The sequence below is a fragment of the Diceros bicornis genome, chromosome 3 (genome assembly GCF_020826845.1).
Source record: "Diceros bicornis minor isolate mBicDic1 chromosome 3, mDicBic1.mat.cur, whole genome shotgun sequence".
NCBI lineage: Eukaryota > Metazoa > Chordata > Mammalia > Perissodactyla > Rhinocerotidae > Diceros > Diceros bicornis.
The window spans coordinates 37,928,016-37,952,735 of NC_080742.1; the positions used below are offsets into that span (position 1 = coordinate 37,928,016).

The window sequence follows — 24,720 nt, forward strand, 5'->3', positions numbered from 1 at the left end:
TAGTTTTAAATTTAGTTCATTTGTAAATGAATCATTTAACCTTGGAAAAATCGTCATGCATCTGGCTTAATGGTAAATTAAAATAACCCCAGCTCTAAAGAATTAATTAAAATTTGTTACATGTTTTCTAGTCCAAATGAGTGAAGTTATTGAAACATCTAATTATTTGTTTCAGATGAATAAGCTATTAAAATGATGTTTGGTAGCTAAAAATATTTTATTCTTTTCTAACTTAGATACATTGTCTCTAATACCATACCACTCTCTTTGTGATGCTTTTATCACCTCCTGTTTTCAAGTAGACAGATAAAGAGCCAGGTGATCTAAGCAGCTTGGATCGTCATTGTTCCTTAGGCAAATAAAGTTCTTAAAAAATAATAAAACAGAAAAAAATAGGAATGTGTGAAGATCTGGAGCAAGTTTCGAACTTTCATTTACTTTTAGTAGCTTAATAATTGGAAAAGGAAGCACAATTTGGAATTGAACCCTCGATTGATCATTTGGAACTTCTAGACAATGTATCTGTAAGTTCTAAAGCACATACTTGTTAAATAAAATTATTCCTTCTTCCACATGCTGTTTTCACCCTGCTGCTTTATTTATTTTGTTTCTAAAATAGTGTCAGCCTCAGTGTATATCATGAAATGAGCACCTGGTTATGAATACTTCTGTACATCTAAGATGGGGCAAGCTCTTTGAAAACTGAAATTTGTTGAATGAGCCAAACATGTTTTTGTTTTTCTTTTTTTTTTGGCATCATTTCTCCCTCTTTTTAACTCCCCTTACATTTTCTGATTCATTCAGAGTTACCATGTTTAGGATAGCTTGTCTATTGTGATCATAGGCAGTTATGTTGTCATGGTTACAGTTGCTGCCACTTTATTCAAACTAGAAAAAAGCCCACAGCTCTTAGCATTTTCTTGGTTGAAGGACTTGGTATTGTGAAGAGTTGTTTGGATTAAATCCTCTTATATTTTTTTCTTTGGAAATATTAGTGGTGTGATAAATGCTAAAGAAGCTTGCTATAATTTACTTTGGTAATGGATCGTGTTAGTCATTGTACTGTATAGGTCACCAAATTGGGTAGAATATAGTGTCAGTTCGAGGTATTGAGGTTTCCTTTCCATTGAGTTTAATTCTCTAGTTTGCTTGTTTTGAAATATAAGAATTTTTCATTTATGCATCACAGTGTTATAGTTTATTTAAGTATTCAAGTGAGAATAAGAGATTAGCTTTCTCATGATAATTTTGCTCATCTCTACTTGGAATTAAATTATTAGTTTTGGATTTGGCATACAAGAAAAATCACCGAAATGAGAGTTGAGATACCTGGGTTTGAGTTTTACAAACTCTGTCAGTTATCAGCTGTGTGATCATCAAGTCACTTCCCTGGACTGCTTTTTCAGAGCTTTAAGATGCTATAATTTCTGGGCCGGCCCCGTGGCTTAGTGGTTAAGTGCGCGCTCTCCGCACTTAACCCAGGTTCGGATCCCAGGCGTGCACTGACGCACCGCTTCTCCGGCCATGCTGAGGCCGCATCCCACATACAGCAACTAGAAGGATGTGCAACTATGATGTACAACTATCTACTGGGGCTTTGGGGGAAAAAAATAAAATAAATAAAATTTTAAAAAAAAGATGCTATAATTTCATATTGCTTGTAACAACTCTGTTTTTTTGGCTGGAAATTGTTTATGTTTAGTTATTTAAAATTACTACAGGAATACATCAATGATTACCATTTAGTAATAAATGTACTTAATTTAAAATGAGTGTTTAGATAGTTATAAATACACTTATTTTAAAAATAGCACTTTAATAAAATATATACATAGTTATATAAGAAGGAATTTATAAATATAGAGAAATGTAACTATGCCATTTGTGATAGGATCACTAATTGGCATTATGCCTTATGATACTAAGTGCAGTTTGGGTATGAAAAACTTCCAGTTGAAATCATACCAGATGTTTGAAGATTTAAATTATTAATCCAAAATGGTAAATAATTGTATATCTTCAAGAGAATTGAAAACATAAACTTGGAGCCTTCATGTATATATACTTCAAAAATTAATTCAATGCTTAGATAATTCAAAAACTAGATGATTCTTTTGCTACTTCATTACCTAAAAGATGGTTGAATGAAGAGAAATATGGAAATGGGTGAAGGCCTTTTGAACATTCTTAGGTGTTTATAGAACTAAAATGAGTAATTTGAATATTTTCCCTTTAATTCTGATCACCTTATTGAAATACCCTATATGCATAAATTATGCAAATTGAAAAATAGATTACTTGAGAAGGGAACAGTAATTTACTCTTTTTGTCAGTGGTTTTGTTATTTGTATTATCTAGTGTAATCATTTATGAGTTTCAGTCTAACCACTTATTGTTTCATTAAACAAATTTCTTGAGCCTTAATGTAATACATATTGTATTAAGTTTAATTGGGTCTAGATAGAGGAATATGACCAGCGTGGGGATGAGTTGTGTTAATGGACAGAAATTGAAGCATAAAGGACAAGAGCGTCACAGAAGGGAAAGATGAGTATAGAAAGAGCTTAGAACTTGTATAAATGTTGTCAACTGATGGCCTCATATTTTAATGTGTATATGACTTATTTGGGGATCTTGTTAAAAGGCAGATTCTAATTCAGTGTATTGTGATGAGCATGAGCTTCTACATTTTTAACAAACTCCCAGGGGATGCCAGTACTTATAAGCCATGATGGGTATTTTGAGAAGCAAGGCTCAGTACTGTTCTTTGGAGTTAAGAATAGATGTAGTGCCTCCATTTAAAGCCTTTTCCTGGATACAGTCTTACTTCTTCTTCCTGATTCTTTCCATATTGTAATTAAAACATACTGATTGGCAGTACAAATGTAAATGAATACATAGTCTATAAATTTACTTCTTTTGAATGACTACTTTAGTCAACTCTTGGTTATGTAGATGAAGATTAAACTATGCGGTTAGCCATGTTATTAAATAACAAAGGACTCGGTATTATGAAGAATTGAAATGACAGTAATTTAGGAAAACCTGGATGTATTTATATTGGACAGCAATTCTGTATAGAATTATTTAGTACCTACTCTAACTTGGGAATGTTCCTTGACATCAACAGTCAGACAAAGTAATTTATGGAAGTGATGCCTCCTTTCTTTTCCAATCTCTAAAGAGCAGTGGCATGCACATGGGGATTTTAAGTCTATAAAGGCTGTGCTGTTTGGGTGGAGATTTTTAACATCTTGGCTGCAAATACTATTGTACTTATATTACTTTTAAATGTTTGGATGTCGTCTTTCAAATGGTAGATGTGTTGTGAAATACAGGATGTAAATCTTAACTAAATAATTTTAAAATAAGTCATTTGTATCATGTTTTAGTTAGTTTTATTTCAACCAGGATTTGGGGACATCTGAGATCTTTTCCTCCCAATTTTTTTATGGCTTTTAAAAATTGATTGTTTCTTTATGTTACTCAAACATTTATGCACACACACGGGCATACAACAGATGTAGTATGAGTACAGGTTTAGCATTTCAGCTGCGGAAGTTATGCATGATAAGTTATGAAAATTTAAATGCTCTGTGTGAATCATAATTGTGTATGCAGTGTTGAAAAAATCTTTCAAACCGATTTTGGAGAACTTCTTTTTTCTATCAGATAATTGTGTTATTTAAAAGTAAAGCACTGTAAAATGTATTTAATTTGTCATGTTTTTATTTTCTGTGACATAAATTGTAACAAAGTGCAATAAAGCAATATAGCGTTAATTAGAAATACTAATTTTCCAAGTGCTTAAGCAGTAACATTTAAGAGAGAAAATTTATTTTTATTATTAATTAAACATTAGATATTTTGTGGATTTTTTTTTTTTTTTTTTTAGAGAACCAGAGGACGAAAACGAAGCTTCATTCCTGAGGAAGAAAAACATGAGGTTGGAATAAGTTAAGCATTTTTTACACAGTCTAAACTTTGAGAAACTTTCTTGATTAAAATTATTTCTGTTTTCCTCATATCCTCATTTTATGTTTTGTTTTGTTTTCCCTTATATGGCAGGAAAGAGTTCCTAGAGAGAGAAGACAAAGGCAGTCTGTGTTACAAAAGAAGCCCAAGGCTGAAGATTTGCGAACTGAATGTGCAACTTGCAAGGGAACTGGAGACAATGAAAATCTTGTCAGGTAAATTGGATGCCAAGACCTTGTCTTTAGGGGATTGAAGTTCCATCTTCATCATTTTCTTATCACAGATATAATGGGGAAAAAAAAAATCACAGTATAGGACCTTTCTTAAAATCTTATTTAGCAGAAGCAGTAATTCAGAAACAGATTTCATCCACTTACTAACCTGCCACACATGGTTATTCTCTGGATTTGGCTGTAATTAAGAGTGATAATCTGGATTTTGAACACAAGAGATTTAATTTTCTCTTGGCAAGAGACGTTGACAATCCTCTGTAGATAGAGGCCACAAAAATAATTTGATCTAAACTCTTTGTACTAAGATTATCATGTTTTATCTCAGAAAACAATAAAATTACTAATCTCTGCTGGCATATTATAAAAGTTGAAGTTTATTAGCAGTAATAAGACAGATACTTTTCATGGACAAGAGCTTCATTAGCACTTCCTTACCATTTATCAAAACAAATGTGTTAAATGCTTCTCTCTTATGAAATAAAGAAAGGTGAAAAGATGGCCTAGATAGATTTTTTTGGTTTGTTTTTTGTTTGTTTTCTTCTTTGTTTCTTTGTTTTGTTTTGGTACTTTTCTTTTTTTTTTTTTTATCAGACATAATGCTAACCAGGAATCTCAGCTGATGTTGCACAGTGGCTATTCCTGAGGGTCCAGACACTGCTAATTTTAGCCATTTGCCTCTTTTCTGAGATGAAGAAATTGCTCAAAGCCCTGGGTGAGATGGAGGAGTGGGTGGGTGAACAAAAGGAGACCTCATTTAAAAGAGATATCATTCTTTCAAAGGACGGTGACATAAAGAATCTTTTAGTATGTTAAGGGAACCCTTTCTGATTTCTTTCAAAAATCGTCTTTTGATAAAGTCCTATTAAATTAACTGAGGGCACAGAAATTAAATGTTTCAAAAAGAATAAGTTGATAAAATATATATTAATACTGTTATATAATTTTAAACATTTGCTTCTAAATGATGTCATTTGTCATTAAAAATATAATTTCTATTTGTTCAATTCCTCAAATAAAGGCATACAGTTTTAAATTTTGAGTTTTTTATGCCATCATTGAAGAAGATAAGGAGAAGATAAAAATTCCAGTGAAGAAATACAAAGTGCTTCAACAAAGTTAAGAAAGTCTATAATATTTGGCCAGCGTTTTTTGAAGTAGTTTGTGTAGAATGTCATGAGCGCTCTCCTGTAGGTTAAACTCATTTAAATTTAGGGTAAAATAGTTCCAGTATCAGAAGATAGCTATGAATAATTCTGACTGCAATAAAATTTTCTTGAGTTATGTAAAAAAAGAAATCCCAAGCATAAACATAACATAATGGAGTACTTAACACAACAAAAATAAAAAAACAAAAAGAAAAAATCCATAAAGACAATCTTACATAATGAACAAAAATTCAATATAGAGGAAATTCCCTTAAAGTTGAGGGTGGCATTGTGGGGCATGATTGATTTGAAACAATAGTTAAAAACTTAGCTGGTTATTCCCTTTTTGATTATAGGAACATGTGTAAATATCTACCCTCTTATTTGTTTTCTCTAAGATAGTAGATTGATTCAGGCCTCTTTGCTTTAGGACCTATACGTTTTTACCAGATTTTTATTTATATATTCATGCATTTGAATGAAAGAACCTAGGAAATACAATTTTTATTTTAAAAACCGCTTTATAACAAGAGTGTCTCCAACACATCATATTTTAGTTGTCTTTAAAAAATAGGTGCCATCTTTCTTCAATTCTTGATAAGATTTTTGAATAATATTAGCCTTTCATTTATTTAATTAGTTTCTGTTATAAAATTTTCATTCCTAATTGCATTATTGTAACATGCCAGTGTGTGGGATTTTGTGAAAGTCTTCTGGAAGGTAAAGATATTTTTGTTACTCTAGAAATGATGGCTATACAAAGTCTTCTTCCTTGGTTTTGCCTTTTTAAGAAGATAACATCACAGATTTTCTGCAAAGGTTTTAAAGAGGTAATGAAGAAGGGATTAAGTGTTTTATAAATATTATATATTAATGTTTTTGAGGACAAAATAAACTGGCTATAAAGCAATGCCATAAAGTGTTTTGTGGTTATAATGTGATTGTTCTATTAAAAAATATATATACATTCAGTTTAAGCACTATTGCTCTTGGATTAAAGAAGAATTTATTTTATATAGAATTTCATGTGTTTAAAAAGGTAATCTTATAAGCTAATATCTGCCATTTCCCGTAACATCTCTTTTATTTTGTAATTGGCACCATTATTGTTTGTAAATCCCCTCCCCTACTTTTATGATTAAGTTGCATCTTAAATATTATGTACACATGCTATTTTTTTTTAACTTTAATTTTAAGACATTTTAAATTAGACTTTATTTTCCCTAAAGATATATTTCAGTGCTTGGTCAGAGATATATTATACTTATTATGTATGTCTATTAGGTTCTCTTATAAAATTAAATTTCTTGGGTCATAATTTAATTACTCGTCTTTTACTGAATATGCTGTATTTATTTTCTCAGATTCCTTTGAACTACTGTACATGACTCAGCAGAACCTGCTGTTGAGCAGCTTTGATTTTGAAGCCACACTTCTCTATGTAATTCAGGCTGTATACAAAATTCCTTCTTAATTATTTTCCTTGCTTTTTCAGTTATTTGTATATATGAATTTACACGTATAATTTTTTAATATCATTGGGAAATTGCGTTTAATTTATCAGTTAACTGCAATAGTAGGTTCCAACTGTTGTTTTCTGTTTCGCCTCTTAAGTTTTTCTCAGGTCTTTGCAAAATTATTTAGCATTTCTGTGTCTCAGTTTTTCCCTCTATTGTATGGGATCATAATCATACTGTGATCCATTAGGGACTTGGTGAATAATTGCTAAGTGATAGTAAATTCTTTTCTGTATAGAATAGTAGGGCAGTAGTGTTATTTAGTAATTCAAAGGATACATATATGTGAGCTCTGAATTAAGACTTCCAATTGGTCAGTATGTTCCAGTACTAATAAATGCTTATTTTTTACCTTTCAGAGAATGTGCGTGTCCCGTTTTTGTATATAATTATTTCTAGAATGTGGAGGACAAAAAATTTGAATTTGTTGAAACATGTTCTCTAAAATGATTAGACTGAACTATTTCCACTAGACATGGGAAATACGAAAATTATCAAGATTGTAAAGAGAAAGATGGTTTACAGTATCTTAAGCATTTTTTTTTTAAATAGTACTTTCTTTTTTGCCATCTACTTTTTAAATTTAATCAAAAATTACCTGGGAGGTTTCCAATTAAAAATATATTTCTTTTTTTTTTTTTTTTTTGTGAGGAACATCAGCCCTGAGCTAACATCCATGCTAATCCTCCTCTTTTTGCTGAGGAAGACCGGCTCTGAGCTAACATCTATTGCCAATCCTCCTCCTTTTTTTTTTCCCCCCAAAGCCCCAGTAGATAGTTGTATGTAGTAGTTGCACATCCTTCTAGTTGCTGTATGTGGGATGCGGCCTCAGCATGGCCCAAGAAGCGGTGCGTCGGTGCGCACCCGGGATCCGAACCCTGGCCGCCAGTAGCGGAGCGCACACACTTAACCACTAAGCCACGGGGCCAGCCCGTAAAAATATATTTCTTTATGTTATTTAGTACAATTAAATGCTAAAGCCCAAATTAAAACTGTCTTGGAATTGTGAGGTCTTTTTAGGTAATTATCTCTTGTGATGAATGTTTTTTGTTGGACGTAATTATGGGCCCACTTAGTGATATCTTATTTGTTTTTGTTTCTGCAATTCCTGGCACATTTAATACTCAGTAAATGCTTACTAAATGAATGACTACATAAGTAATGACATTGTTCTTCGCTGAATTAATAGAAAACTTTTACTATTATAATTTATTCCTAGAACAAATTGGTCACTAAATATAAGTATTTGATGAAGATGTTTAAAAAGCTTAATAAGGGAGGATTGCTTTTACGCTTTTAAGAATGGTGGATGAAATTTTTTTGTCTTAGGTAGGGAAATAGGAACCATAGATTTGAGATTAGTTGATGCATCTATGTAAAAGTAGAAATGAAGTGATTTCCTCTCCTTCAACATATTTGATTTTCAAAAGATAGGTGGGCCTTTTTTCTCTATAAGTCTTTATCAAGCCTTCAAATTAGGAATAAGACCAAACTTTTAGACCTCAAATTTTGTCTTAACTGTGTAAACTCAGTGTTGTGGCCCTTACTCAGAAACATTGAGGGTAGGAAATGATCTGTGAAGCTATTTTACTTTTATAGCTATGTCCACACTATTAAATACTTGCTGTATTCTCCTCCTCATTTGAATATATGACAACTTACATAGGTATTGAACTATTTTGGTTGTAAGATTAGGATGTCTGTTTGGTCTCTTAACAATGTTGTTATCACTTTTATTTATTTCACATTTTAAACATGTGACTTCTGAGTGCTTCCTCCAAAACTAAATTTGATTGAATCCTAAGTTATTAGGTATACCAGCAAGAATTCATATTTATCAGATTTTTATTTCAAGTGTTAATCTCTTTGATTATTCAGATTTTTAATTTTTAATTATCTTTTCTGTTCTAACTAGTATGGAGGTTGGATTTCTAATATTTCTTTCAGTTATGTATGGTAAAATGTGTCCTCTCATGTCACCGTGACAGCCTGTGTGATATACCTCTTTCTTTGAGTTTGGCTGCTGTTATCTCTGGTATATGTTTAACTTGGCTTTTCTCCCTTGAAAGTATAACCACCTTGAGGGCAAGGTCTGTTTTACTTCTCCTTATAGCTCTGTGTTCTTGCTCCAACTCACTGAGCAAAGAGCCCCCGTGGTAGTTAGTGGCTTACACACTTCATAGGAAGTTGCATTAAGGAATCATTGGCAAGATATTAAATCTTCCTAATTTTTATGTTAAATTTAATATAAAAGGCAAAGATAAAGTATCATATCAAGATGTCTTAGAAGACATAATGGACTTCCTATAACTCGTAGCCTGAAGAAGTATGCTGCCTAACTCTTTTATCAGGGTTCACATCAAAAGGGAAGAAAAGTCTAGCGTTCTTAATCCACTTTGAGGAAGCATTAGGAATTATTTGAAAATTTAAACAAAGGAATATAATTATGACCTCTCTCAAACTTTGTGTTCTTAGTTTTGTTAACTATTCTTTTTCTTTTTTACATATACTTTATTTTTTGTAGCTATTATAGAAACAACTACTTTTCAAGGAAATTCTGGTATGATTGTCAATGACATCATCTAATACTTAAGTAAAATTAAAATTCAATAAAATTATGAACACTTATTTCTGCCACATTCTTGGGTGTTTAATATAATGATGTCCCTATTTTAAGAAAATATTAATAAATTTCCATTTTGTGTAGCACACAGTTGATGTTTAAGGTTTTTGATACCTTTAAAAAAGAAATTACCTTATGAGGACTCCTTTAGTTTTGAAAGTTTGACTTATTATTTTTGAAAACCTGGTCATTTAATTGCATTAACTTAAAAAAGCCACTTAATTGAATCAGCTTAATACCAGAAGTAAAACTCTATCAGAATGCCAGTATTTAATATATGAATAATGCTAGAATGTATAAAGAATCAGCCTGAGCATTGATTAACAAAGATGTTTTTCTATCCTTTTTATCAAAGATAAGTAGGAAAAAAAGAGCAAATATTACAACTATTTAAAGTTTTATATCATCCTTGATGATATGTTTTTTAAAATAGATGTTTTGATGAAGTACAATCTTAGTAATTTGGAGGTAGACAACAAAAAATTAAGTCAAGTAAGAAAATGGCTGTACCTAAATAGAAACCTAATCATATGTGCTTTGTTTTAGTATTTTTAAATCCAGACTCTAAACTACAGAGAGAAACAATAGTTCAACTTTCCTAAAGTTGTAAATTCTGAAGTAATGATGAACAAGCTGAAATAGTTTCATGGAAATATTGTTTCCATTTATTTGTTAACACTTATTTATAAATTGTCTTGTCTAATAGTTCTCTAACTTTTAGGTTTCAGGGCAATGTATTTACCTGTTTGCTCAAGCTTAGAGTATACAGGAAGTAGTTTCAGAATTGCCAACCCAAACCACTGCAAAAAGTAAATCCACTAAGTTCAGTAGTTGTTTGGGTTTGTATGTGTGTATGTGTTGTAAAAGTTACATACAATGAAATGCATAAATGTTAAGTGAATAAATTGGTGAATTTTAAGAAAACCATGTGCTCGTGTATCGCCAGTTTCTATCCAGAAATAGAATATTTTCGTCACTCCCAAAAAGCTGTGCTCTTTCCCAGTCAGACCTTCTTTCAAAGGCAACTGCTTTTCTAGTTTTTTCCACTATAGTTAGTTTTGCCTCTTGTAGAATTTCATATCAATGGCATGTTTAGTTTTTATTTGATGTCAGTCATTTTAATGGGTGTATGAGAGACTCTCACTCTGGTTTTAATTTGCCATTACCCTGATGTATAATGATGTTGAGCACATTTTCATGTGCTCATTAGCTTATTTGTATATCTTCCTTTGTGAACTAATTCTTTTGCCTGTTTTTTAAAAAATTGGGTTGTATGTTTAGTATTAAGTTACAGGAGTTTTTAGTATATTCTGGATGTAGGTATTTTTATAAATATATGTTTTTTAAACATAGTCTTTTCTGTTGCTTGCCTATTCATTTTCTTAATGGTGTCATTTAAAGAGAAGAAGTTACTAATTTTGCTGAAGTCCAATTTAGCAACTTTTTCTTTTATGATTATTGCTTTTGTTTCCTATTTAAGAATTCTTTGCCTAGGTCCAGGTCACAAAGATTATCTTCTTATTTTCTTCTAGAAGCTTTATAATTTTAACTTTTATATTGAGATATGTGATCCATCTCAAATTAATTTTTGTTTGTGGTGTCAGGTAGAGTTAAGGAACGTTTGTTTGTTATGCCGTCTGGGTTTTTGGTTTTCCGGAACCATTTGTTGAAAATACTTGCCTGTCCACATTAAGTTGCTTTGGTACCACTGTTAAAAATCAATTGATTTTTTAAATGTGGGTCTATTTCTGACTTTGTATTCTATTCTGTTAAGCTATGTATTTATTCTTATGCCAGTACCAATTTTCTTGATTATTGAAGTCTTAGAGTAAGCTCTTTTTTTCCAGATCCTTTGCATTTTCATATAAGTGTCAGAAACAGCTTGTTCATTTTCACTAAAAAAAAGAAAGACTGGATATGAAATTGAAAAAAAGCACAGGCAGCAACAACAACAACAAAAAACCTGATTAAAAATGAGCAAAGGTGGGGACCAGCCCCATGGCCTAGTGGTTAAGTTCAGTGCATTCTACTTCAGTGGCCCGGGTTTGCAGGTTTGGATCCCGGGTGCGGACGTGCACCACTCATCAGCAGCCATGCTGTGGCAGTGACCCACATACAAAATACGGGAAGATTGGCACAGATGTTAGCGTGGGGTGAATCTTCCTCAAGCAAAAAGAGGAAGATTGGCAATGGATGTTAGCTCAGGGTGAATCTTCCTCAGCAGGAAAAAAAAAATGAGCAAAGGACTTGAATAGGCATTTCTCTAAAGAAGATATACAAGTAGCCAATGAGCACATGAAAAGATGCTCAACGTAATCATTAGGGAAAGTCAAATCAAAACCACGAGATACCACTTTAAACCCATTAGAATGGCTATTATAAAAAAAAAAAAACAACAGAAATTAGCAAGTGTTGGTGAGGATGTGGAGAAGTTGGAACCCCTGTACACCATCAGTGAGAATGTAAAATGGTGCATCCACTATGGAAAACAGTATGTTGATTCCTCAAAAAATTAAAAATAGAATTGCCATATCATCCAGAAATTCCACTTCTGGATATATACCAAAAAGAATTGAAAGGAGAGATTCAAAGAGATATTGTTCATCCACGTTCATAGTAGCATTATTGGCAGTAGCCAAAAGGTGGAAGCCATCCAAGTGTCCATCAATGGATGAATGGATAAACACAATGTGGTATATACATACAATGGAATATTATTCAGCATTAAAAAAGAAAGAAATGCTGACACATGCTGTAACATGGATGAACCTTGAAGACCTTATGCTGAGTGAAATAAGCCAGTCACAAAAGGACAGATATAGTATGATTCCACATAAATGAGGTACTTAAGAGTTAGGAGATCTCAGCTAGTCCAAGCTTATCACTTGCCAGTTCTGTAATTTTAGGAAGGTCACTTAATCTCTGTGGATCTGTTTTAGGAGAGGACCTGAGGCTATGTTGTTTCTTCGGTCTAAAGCAGTAACTCTGTTATTCAAAGATTATGTGGTATTCCAAGTTCTGAAATCCACGCTGCCTGTTTTGTCACAGGCTCTCCTATAAACATACTCTCAGTAGAATCTCTTTCTAGGCTACTCTGAAACTATGTGGAATGTGATTGTTTTTCTTGATTAAGTCTCTTAGAGTGGAAGCGGTTTTCTTGTCGCCCCCTGATTTAGGTAAAAGGAGTGGAAAATAAGTCAATTCAAAACACCTGCTTCCTTTGATAAATAGCAAATATTTTTTTTAGAATAACTATATTTTGATCTACTTTTCATACCATAATAATTCAGCCATTATAAGTGTGGAGTGTAATGATTTTTCATTAATTTATAGAGTTATTCAGCCAACACTATAATCCAATTTTAGAGTTTTTCCATCACCTCAAAAAGTGCTGTGCCTGTTTACTGTCAGTGCCAGCTCCCACCCTCAGCCCTAGGCAACCACTGTAAATGTTCTCTTGTCACTGGTTCCGCATATCCTAGTCCTTTCATGACCAACTTCTTTCATCTTAATATTACAGTTATACATGTTTCTGGTTATGTATAAGTTAGATTTTTTTTCAAAAAATTTTTAATTCACTAAAGGCAGCAAAGAGTCTGTGCTGGACCGAACTTCAGTCATCTCCCAAACCTTCTCCTAGGCTCATCTGTGCACTTCCTTGTAAAATCCAGTTTTAGCAAGAACTCTGCTAATTGGGTTTAACCAGACCCCTCCACCCTTGATATCTGGTCACCCTCCGCATCTGATCAGGTTCCTCATCCTCCACCATGCCCCAGGTGATGTCTGATCACCCTGGCCTGTCTTCAGCAGGAATCCTGTTAGGTCTGTTTAGCCAGAACCCCCTTACCTCTGATGTTTCTTTCCTCTTAGTAATTTTCTATCCGCTGATCTCCACCCTGCTCCTTGGCTATAAATTCCCACTTGCCCATGCTGTATTCAGAATTGAGCCCAATCTCCCTCCCCACTGTAAAATCTCATTGCAGTGGTCCTTATATCTATCATGATGGTCCTAAATAAAGTCTGCCTTACCATCTTTAACAAGTGTCATTGAATATTTTTTCTTTAACAAAAGAACTTCTAATTAAAGAAATACTAAAGTGAGTCTTGAAACGTGAAAAGAATTTTCCCAATTTATTCCTTCTTCAACTCGATATTTTTAACGTTAGATATTTAAAAGAAGAAGCCTGCTAAATTTATATGAAGAGCATAAATTTTATTAAATTTTAAAGTCTTTCTACATTTTGGGAGACAGTATTATATAATGAATGATTAAGTGTAAGGATTTATAGCCACTGAACTGGGTTTGAAACCTGTTTCTCTTATTTGTGAATTCTGCCTTTATCTTGCCTGTGGCTTAGTTTCCTTATCTATAAATAGTAATAATCAGTAGTACCTACCCCATAGCTTCTTGGAGGATTAAATGAGGTAAATACAAGTAAAGGGCTTGGCACAGTAGTTAGGGAGTTGTAAATGCTCTCTATATGCAAACAACAACAGCTGTAATAAAACACTTATATAATGCTTACAATGTGCCAGGTACCTCATATATACATATTAACTCATTTAATCCTTACAGCTACCCTATGAGGTAAGCAGTATTATTATTTCCATTGAATTGATGAGGAAACTAAGGCATAGAGAGCTGAAGTAACTTCCCAGAAGTTGCATAGCTGGAAAGTAGTGGAACTGATATTTAAATTCAGGCTCTCTGGCTCCAGAGCCCATGCTCTTAACCTTATAGGGTCTCAGCATAATTTACATTTCAGCTCCCTGGGAGGATAAAACTTACCTTTGATAAATGTGTTTCTTGCAACTAAAGGATGACATCCGTTTCAGCATCATATCTGATGTTAGATTTTATGGTTTTCAAGACTCTATTTGATGTTCTTTGAGACTTCAGTGCTATAATCTTTATTCTTCTAAATATGCTATTTGATAATTTTTGATATTAAAAGGATTTATTAAAATGTACTACTTTTTCTTTTTAACTTTAGATATTATTGAATTTTTTATTTTTGTGCTGAATGAGGATCATAGCACTAATAATGAATCTGATCTTTGTAGATGTTTGTCACTACGATATTTGTTTTTAAGGAAATATACTTTGTCCTTTTTGGGCACAAGATTATATCTCTTTCAGATAATTTTAAGATATGTTAATATCCAAAGGGTATATGAATATAATAAATATGTTTACATTGTATTTATGTTGTATATATACACATATTAAAATAGCATATATGTTCATATTTAATTCATACATATACTACCTACATTTAATACCATATATATTAACTGAAGTTGTTTGTGAAGATCTCTGATGCCATCCATATTTTCATTTTTTGGTCGTTAGTAATTTTAATTGTGATCATCTATTTACTAGATGTTTTTGTAGTCCCTCTGTCTTGTCTTGAAGAACAACACATATCATTACTCTAATTGTAGATTGAGGAAATCTCTGAATATACAGGTACAATGATGTGAAATTTTAGAGAGGTGAGTATTTGTATGAACTGCCAGTTGCTCAAAAAAAAAAAAACCACAAGATCACAAGCACAGTATATTGGCATTTTGTGAATTAAATTTGGAGAACAGACATACCTCGCACGTAGTCAGCCTCTTGATTACCTGTGATCTGAGGGCTTGTTGTTTTTTGGGTTTTTTTTTGGAGGGGGAAGAAGAAGGGTCATTTAAATGAGTGGAACAATACAAGATAATAGACAAAGAATTGCAGTCGTTTGAAATTTAGTAAGCTTAGCAACTAAGAACATTTCACAATCTTCATAAAATAAATGTCAATTTGTTGTTAGTTGAGGAGGTTTGCATCATTATGTTGAGTCTTTCTTCAGCATACATGAAACTGATACTTAAATCTCAGAAATATGTAACTTCAGAATTACATAACCTTAGGGTGGTCTTGTTCAGGTATTAAAATGTCTGTGTGTGTGTGTATGTTTTAGTTAACACTGATATTTGAACAGAAATAGTTTTACATTTCTATTTTATGATTAAGGATAGAGAAGAGAAGCTATCAAACCTCATTTGTTCCCTCATTTCACCCATTCTCTAGATGTGGTATGCATTGTTAGTATAACTCTAATTTTCCACTTAATATTGTTGACAGATATGGAGAGGTTGTTAATTAGGAAAACCAGGATGATAATTGTCTTGGTTGTTAAGGAACAATCTCCTTTTTTTTTTTTTTATTTAGGCAAAGGTAGCGCGTTTAATATTTATCTTAATAGTCTCGAAAAACAAGCCTCACTTGAAAACTTAATAAGTAACGAAACCAGGAAAAATGGTGGGGAGGGCATAGGTCTAAAATTGAGTAGTTGGATTTTTAGGTAAGACTGCTAAGCAAGAGGCTATGTCACCAGGAAGAATGCAGATAACTTCTCTGGGAACCAGTTAGCTCATTCATAAAATGAGCAATGTATTAGATCGATTTGAAAATCCCTTTTAATTTTCACATTCTATGGTTTTATAATACTCTAGGAAGGAAGAAGAGGAGAATAATTCAGAAATGAGAAATATCAAGTTGTAAGGAATTCTTAATAATTTATAGCATAAACCTCCTATCAACAGTGCTATTTTTAATTATATTATTAGCTCATAATATTTTTCTAATTTTGATTTCAGTTGTATATATTTTATAGGTCATAGCCTACCAAAAATATGTGAGTTAATTATAAGGCAACCACTTTTCATTTTTTACTAATTGAGACGTAGGTTTGTGAGGAATGGTGTATCATAGAAAATATTGTCTTTTAATCTGAAAAGTTTTTGTTCTTACTCTATTAAACAAAATATTATAGATTGAGCTTTTAAATAGGCTAAAATGTATTTGTAGATAAAAATGACATGTTATCGGAGTATTTATAGCATTTCTCATATTTACTCTTGCTTTATAGCTCCTTATTGTTTTACATGTATGATATATGGTTTCTTTTCATTTTAATTCTTAATAATTTTTCTTTTAATTCTTAATTCATTTTAATCCTTTTTGTGAAAAAATTTTAAGGAGCAATTACATTTATCCTAAACCAGAATGAATTAAGATTGTCAATTCCTGAATTAGCTCTTCCTGTTACAATACACTTAATAGGATTTAAAAATATAGTGTACCTATGTACAGCCGGCTCCCATTTAAAAGAAGTTTCCTCTAATTCTGGTCTCACTTTCTAGACTGACCTCATGTATTATTAAGAAAATACATAATCAAAAATTAGGTTGACATTGTGAGATAACTTGCTGACTTTTACCGTTGCACATAAACAGCAGTTATTCTAAATCACAGTATCACTTTCAGCCAGATAACTACTAAAATCACTGCACTGTGGTTTCCTGAAAATGCCATAATCTTTCAAATGCCACATTAAACCAAGAAAGAAAGCCATCAGTAGTGCCTGCACAGTTATGTAGAAAGATGAGCCATGAACCAAGTGAAAAGATGTTCTGGAAGAACAGTAACCTTTCCCTTGATGTGTGCATTTCCCATTACATTTTTGACACAAAATGTTGCAAAATGATTTAATGGTGGCATTTTGTTTTGCTGACTCCTTTTTTTCATTAAAACGAAACCAAAGTTAGGATAGGAATGTAGGGGAAGAGTGACCAAGCACTGAATTCTATTATAGGAATCTGTTTTCAAAATAAAGAAATAAGATATTTTAGGAACATGACTTTTCCCCCTTTATATTGTATGGTAACAGTGATATACCAAGTCATTTAGTTCTATTAGATCTTCAAAATGATGTTGTTTGATCTTTATTTTTTCTCCATTGTCCTCTTCGTCTTCTTTTTTCCTCCTAGTAACCCTTGATCATAAATGACATGTCAATAAATCAGAAAAGCTTTGTTTAGCAAATATACATAGACCTCACCTATTTCATGTAACCCAGAAAGTGTCCTTCTTTTTATTCTCACTTTGGATGTATATTACTATGGATGTATATTGCTAGAACTGATTATACAAGGAAACAGTAGCAATAGACTCAATGGTCTAAAAGATCAATGCCTGTTAACTTTGAGACGAGAGAGGATTCATTTCTATTGGAAATGAAGTCATAAAGTTGTCCCACATAAAACTAGTACAAAGCTTATTTGCACCTATGAAAACATGCCAAGAAAGAGAAAGTAACTTGCCAAAATAATCGTTTGTAAGACTTTTGCAGCATTGGATTTTCAGTTTTAGTGTTGATATGGAATGCCTGCATATGGGCCGCACAGTGGCATGAGAATTTATTTTGCACATGCGTATTTCTTAGTATCTCACTTAAAAAAATACATCAGATAGTGTTTGACTAAAACACTGCTTTGATTCCCCCTCACCCTCAGGATTATAGAAGTATTCATGAAAGGTACAATTTCAATTAAAGGAGTGGAAATTTTACTTGGAATTTCTCAGTCAGTATGCGGTCAGTTGTTCCTTTTTACCCAACTAATGTTTCAGTAGGAGACTTGATTGCTCTTTATGAATTCTATGGGTAGATTAGATTTAGTTTCCTAATAAACATTAACTCTGCTACTCTTTCTTCCAAATGTCTCAAAATGGAAGGGTCATGCATTGAGTTCAACAATTCTTTACCTTCATTTTATCTTATTTAATTCCTTTCGAACAACTGTAATCTAGATCAAAAGAAGTAATAAGGACAGTGTGCAGTGTGGATATATGTTCCCATGCTTTCGACTAAAATAACTTAACAGCTTTGTTAGTGATATAATTAAACTGTGCCCTGATGAGCAAGTACCTTTCTTTTTCTCTTTCTTGCTTCCTCTCTCTCTCTCTGCTCATCATCATGACCAAAAAGCCGCAGAAATTTGTTAAATATAAATAATCTGTTTTCCCAAGAATTTCACATAATGGGAACTCTTAGTATAGGATTACCCAGTAAGATAATTGTAAAAAATGAGTGGTAGCCAATAAAACAAATGGGGCTGTGAAGAATGGATAGATTTAAGCAAGTAGGAAAGAAAGGAGCAAGGCATTCCAGAAGAGAAGAGAGGCTCTAGGAGTATAGCCAGGAAGATGAGAAGTTCTTTTATGGGAATGGGTAGCTTCAAGCACAGATCTATGGAGAATTGTTTGTCCTGAAACAGCACAATTTCTGGTGGTTTTTTTGGACTGTAACATTACATAAGTAAGATATAAAAAGATATTTTATAAGATGGTATTTTCATAACTCTTACTATTTGCTAAAAATGTAGTTAAAAATAACAATTACAAAACTTAAACTTTGAAATATTCATGAAGAAAATAAATATACACATATATTCTGGAAAAAAATAAAAACCATCAGTAAAACAAATGTTGCAGCACATACAGATAGCTTTTTATGTTAAAGATAATTAATGGCATACTGAATTAGAACACATTTATTAACTTAATTAGAACACATTTATTAACTTATCGGATTGATTTTTAAGTACCAAAGCAATAAATGTTGTTTATAATTGTTTAAATAACAAGTATATAGAGGAATGTTGTTTTCTCCCTACCTACTCTAAACCCTGCTCCTTTGAGGTAACAGACATTACAGTTTAGTGTATAATACTTCTTTCTTCTAAGTACAACTAAAATATTCAGGGCCCATTGACTGGCCTCCTCCCTCCCTCTCTCCCTTTTATGTCTGTGATAGGCTTTATTCTGAAACTTGCTTTTATTTTTTAACTTGAGAACACATAATGGACTTTTTTCAATAAATATAGAACTAAACCAGTCTTTTAAATAGCTACAAAATATATCATAATGTGGATGTACCCTAATTTATTGAAACATTTCCCTGGTGATGGAGATTCATTTTTTTCTGTTTGATCTCTATCCCAACATGAGTTTGCTAGGCCAAAGTGTATGCGTATTTTATATTTTAATAGATACTGTTATTTCATTTCCCAAAAGACATGAATGTGTGAGGATGTCATCACATTGATTTTTGACAATCTGGTGGGTGGAAGTTGGCATATTGATTGTATTTTGTGACTACCTATGAGGTTGAGCATTTATTCATATATTGGTTAGATTTTCTCATTCGTGTGTTGTCTTTCCTTATCCTGTGCCTCTTTATAGAGGTGTTTCTCCTTTTTTAAAAATGAGTTTATCACGTGCCTTTGTATAAGTTGCAGATATTTTCTTTCAGGTTTTTTTTTGTGTATGTGTGCTTTGTTTGCTAATGGTAGTTTTTGCCAAATCAGAATTTTAATTTTTTATATGTTGTAATATTTATGTCTGAAAAAAACTTATTTGATATGTTATTGTGAAATAACCAACTAATATCTTGTATATTACTTAGGAAAGCAGTGCATATTATTTGTCTTTGCCCTTTAGATGACATCTGCAGCTTTGCTTGAAATATTTTTAAAGATCTGCTGAGATACTGTGTCATGTAAAAATAATTTTTTATTTTACATTTTGGCATTAGTCTAATATAAAAATATTATTTTGCTTTACTAGAGTATGTTATATTCTTCTGTTGATTTAAAAACATAATTTGTTAGTTTTCAGAGACTATTTTGTTAATTTTTAAATATCGAGACTGTATATTTTAAAGCATATTATATGAAGCTACTTACTGATGTTGTAGCCTTTTCTGTTGTAGCCTTTTCTGTAGTATTTTGGACCTTGAGGAAGTTGAATACGTTTTTGGCGATTAATTCCAAAGGCCAAAAAATTATTGTTTTCGTTGAAGAAGTCACTGGCGAATTCTGAATTGCTAAGTTTAATGGCCTTTTTATTTCTAAGTGCTCATTGTATTTGATCTCATTTCAGCATTTAACATTGATGCCCAACCTTCCTTTTTAAACCTTTTGGTTTTCGTAGTGCAATGTTTTACTCTAGTTCTTATCAGTAAGCAAAACAGTGGTTAAAATGCTTGAATTTTGGAACCAAGTTATTTGGGTTCAAATCCTTGCCCAACACTAGCTGTGACTTTGAGTTGGTTATATAATCTCTGTGCCTTAGTTTCCTCATTTGTCAACTGGGAATAATAATCATTTCTGCCTCATAGAATTACTATGAGGATTAAATAAATAGAAATATTTAGTGGTTGTATGCCTTCATCAGCTCTTTCCTAGTCTGTTGCAGTAACCAGCACCTTCACTAGATTGAATGTCTCTAGTCTCTATCCAGTTGTCTGAGTGAATTTGTTCACGTTGTACTTAAATTTGTCCAGAAGCTTCCCGTTTCTTGCAAGGTAAATCCAGAGTTTATAACGTGGTTTATAAGGCCCTCCAAACCTGGCCTCACTCTATCTTTTTGTCTTGATTTGTGGTTATCTGCAACTCCAGATGACCTGTATTCCAAGATAGCAGGCTATCTCTCCTTCCTAAAGCTTTCCTGCCGTCTTGCTGTTACTGTACGTTATACCGTCTTATCTAAAATTACCTCCCCTTTTTCTCTGGAATGAGGGCTTTTCAATCATTTATATTTAGTCTCTATGTCTTGGTCAGTCCATGATTCTTAATGTGTAAGTACCGTATCTTAATAATTAAACAAGTTAATTTTAATATTCCCAATCTCAAGCTCAATACTTACCACATAGTGTGCTATTTACATAGCTGAAAAGAATAAAGCATCTATAGATTTTAATTAAAGTAGTTCTTAAGAGTGACAATTGTCAGGTAATAGTGGGAACTTGACTTAGTTTTGTTATTTTTATATACAAGACTTTGAAGCCTTGTTTAGATTAGGATGGTAGTTTTTGCCATCTTTTATTTTAATATAATTTACATCGTAATTCGCTTTGTTTTTTTTCATGGCTATATTGTTCTTCTATGAGTTAAGGTACATTTTAAATTCTCAAATGAGTTTTATTACCCTTAATATTTCTCTTGTGTTTCTAAGGATAGTACCTATTTCATTGAAATCTGAATTATTTTTAATCTGAAAATATGTGTGTTATGTTAGTTTCTGCTCATTTTAGCTGCTTAGGTAATATAGAGTCAGTTAAGTTAGATCTGACTGTATCTTAACCTAATTTTGGTCAGAATAGAGGAAATAAGGCTATACTTTGTATTGTAATGTAATGTGTAGCTATCTGGGTCTCCTTTTTACTCTGATCTGAAAGAAATTTCTTAACAGGTTGAGAACTCCTAATTTGGTTTCCTGGGGTAATTTCATGGCAGTAGATGGCACCGTGTTTGTTTCTTTACCTGTTTTTTTGGTTTGTTTGTTTTGTTTTTTGATATGGTACTTTGATATTGCTTCATGCCAGTGATTGGCTTCGAATCTTCGATGGGAATCTACCCATGCAGTTATTCCTTTCAGTGGCTCTTGCTGACATGAATTATATCTACAAGCTATTTATATGATCCCCAGTACCCTTCTCACTTGCTAATAAATCTCTAGGTGATGTCATTCATGTTCATAGCTTCATTCATTAGTGTGTATGTGTTTGTATGATACAGACACATGTACAAGACTCTAAATCTAACACTCTTTTCTGGTATTTGGTAAGCATTTTAAATAAGTGAAAAGAAAATCAACTATGAATAATTTAGGAAAATTGTGATGATTTCCAGAAGTTGAATGGAGGCAAAAAGAAAGGAAAAAACAAAATAAAATATATACATCTTCAAACTAACATAATTATAAATCATCCAAGATGATTACTGTTAGTAGGACATCATTTTGCAAGTTTTAACTTCTGGTAGAGTACTGCTTACTTTGTTTCCTTCAATATAAAATTTAACTTTGCAAGGTTATCATTATTATTAACTTCAGAAGGAAATTTGTATTGGTCACACACATACATGCACACGTACACACAGCAACCTATTTCCTAGCATGAGTATTTTACAAATTATCAAATCATACAAACACTAACAACTAATGAGAATAACACAATATTTTTTATTTTCAGGCATTTTAAAAGTATCTTCTATAAATTTAGCGTATTTCATATATAATGCTACTTTTTCATTTCAATAAAAAAATCACTTTTCTTACTGGTTTGGTTGTATTTGTTGTATAAATATTCTTATCTTTTATCATAATAACCTTCCTCCTCAGAATTTATCACAAGGAAATATCCAAAGAAAAAAAGCTACATAAAAGAACATCTATAGCTATATTTATAGTAGGAACATTATCCCCACCTAAAACATACAAATCTCAAAATAAAAACAGCTTAAACATTGTACAGAAGGGAGAGGATAAACTATAGCAAATCAGTATAACAAAAAATATTATGTATCTTGTATAGCTTACAAGATAATTACATGGGAATGAAGAAACCTATTTTAGAACATAAGTGTATACTTGTTAGAACATAAGTATATACTAAATTGTTACATATAGATAGCTAGAGATTAGAAGGGAACAAGAAGGGAGCATGGTACTTTTTAGTATGGTAGGATTATGAGTAAAGCATTAAAAATTTTTTACAAATTTTTAAGTAAGTTACTTGCATGAATTTAATGTTAAAATAGAGCCCTATTTGACCACACACACCAAAAGGCCAGTTAAATATAAAAAACATGGCTATGATCAGTTGAGCACAGCCTATAAAAACCTAACACAAACCTTTGCCCAGAAACTACCATTTCCTAGGGAAAACATATTCGAATGAAATAAACATCAAAATTCCTCCTCAAAAAAGACACTAAAGGTAGTCTAAATAAGTTTTTGTGCACATAATTTCAGTTAGTTAAGCAACATAATACTAAACAGGGTGAAAGGATATATTTACTGAGGTATAAAGAATTCCTTGATTTGTATATAAGTATATATATAACATACCTAATCATTATAAATTAGGCTCTCAGTGTTGTCTGGCAGTGCTTCCATATTTTCCTGGTCAGCTTAAACTTTCGTTCCTGACAGCACCTATTTCCATTCTCCTCGTGCTCCTAATCTCATCAGCCTCTTCTCTTCCTCCTTCCTGTTTAAGAAATGACCTCATCCCCTGCTGCACATTGAAAGAAGCAGCCGTCAGACAGAAATGCCTAAACTTCCTGACATGAAACCTGTAACTTACCTATATACTTATTGATATCTATAGGCATCTCTCTTCCACCACCCTTCCTTCTCCTCTTTTCTTAACAGTGCTGTAGAAGAGGTGTTCCCTTTTCCTTCGAAAGCTAATATTTCTACCAATGCCCTGGATCCCATTCTCCTTGACTGTGATTATTTCGTACTCTATATAGATATACTTAACTTCTTCTCCATGGATTTCTTTCCTTTGGCTTTCAAGATATGGCATTCTCCTATCTCTCTGGATAGTCTTTTTATAGACTTCTCTACCTCTGCCTTCCGTGCACGTGTTAGTTCCTTAACGTTCTGTCCAAGATCTTTTTTTCGTTCTACCTAGTCTCTGATGATCTCATCTTTGACATATCTTCGATTAATCCATTAATGCTGAACACTCCTAAATTTTTAAATCTAGCCAAACTCTTTCTACTTAGTTTCTGACTGGTATTGCCAAATGCCTAGCAAGACATCGCCAATTGAGACTCCACAGGCAGCTCTGATTCAATATGTAAATTGTTGACTCAGTATCTATTTCATAGCAATCTCTACTTTCAGTCTGCATCTTCACTCCTACTGCCTCAGTTTTGGCCTTTCTACTGTCTTATTTGAGCTTTTGCAGATAACTTTCTAAAATTTCTCCGTTTGTAACTTCCTTTTTCTCCAGTTAATGCATCCATAGTCCTCTTTCTATATCACATACTTATCTCTTTACTTAAGTTCTTTCAGAGGATCTCCAGGAAAATATCTAGACCCCTGCCACTTATCCACAAGTACCCTTTACTACAGCTATACCAAACTATGTGGTTTGCTGATATGCTCTTTTTTTTTTCAAATGCTGGGGAAGATTTGCCCTGAGCTAACATCTGTTGCCCATCTTCCTCTATTTTCTGTGTGAGCTACCACCTCAGCAGGGCCGCTGACAGAAGAGTGGTGTAGGTCTGCGCCCAGAAACCGAACCTGGGCCACTGAAGCAGAGCATGCTGAACTTAACCACTAGGCCACTGGGGCTGGCCTGGCCCTGATGTACTTTTTTAAAAAATTCATCTGTGCTTTTCTTCTGCCTCAAATTTTATTCCACATTCTCTCTGCCTGATAAATTCCTTCTTACCTTTTAGGACTTGCTTTAATCTCTTGTTAGTTTTTTTTATGTGTTAATCCTTTCCCTAACCCTCTCTCTGACTTCTCAAGCAAAAGTTGTCTGTCTACCTGATATGCTTCATTAGCAGTTTATGCAGGCCTCTATGATAATACTTGATAAACT

The 24,720-nt window shown here is 32.6% G+C and overlaps 1 protein-coding gene across 6 annotated transcripts in view; it reads left to right on the forward strand.

Annotated features, from left to right (window-relative positions):
* PHF14 (PHD finger protein 14) overlaps positions 1–24,720 on the forward strand; it is a 187,244-nt gene that overhangs the window by 87,655 nt on the left and 74,869 nt on the right. For 5 of the 6 annotated variants that reach the window (XM_058526320.1, XM_058526329.1, XM_058526338.1 and 2 more), the window contains exons 15-16: positions 3,896–3,946; positions 4,069–4,190. In XM_058526320.1, coding sequence (XP_058382303.1) covers positions 3,896–3,946; positions 4,069–4,190 — 173 coding nt within the window. Of the gene's footprint in view, positions 1–3,895; positions 3,947–4,068; positions 4,191–4,799; positions 7,470–24,720 lie in introns of those variants that run through there. The other variant, XM_058526347.1, reaches the window with a different exon arrangement.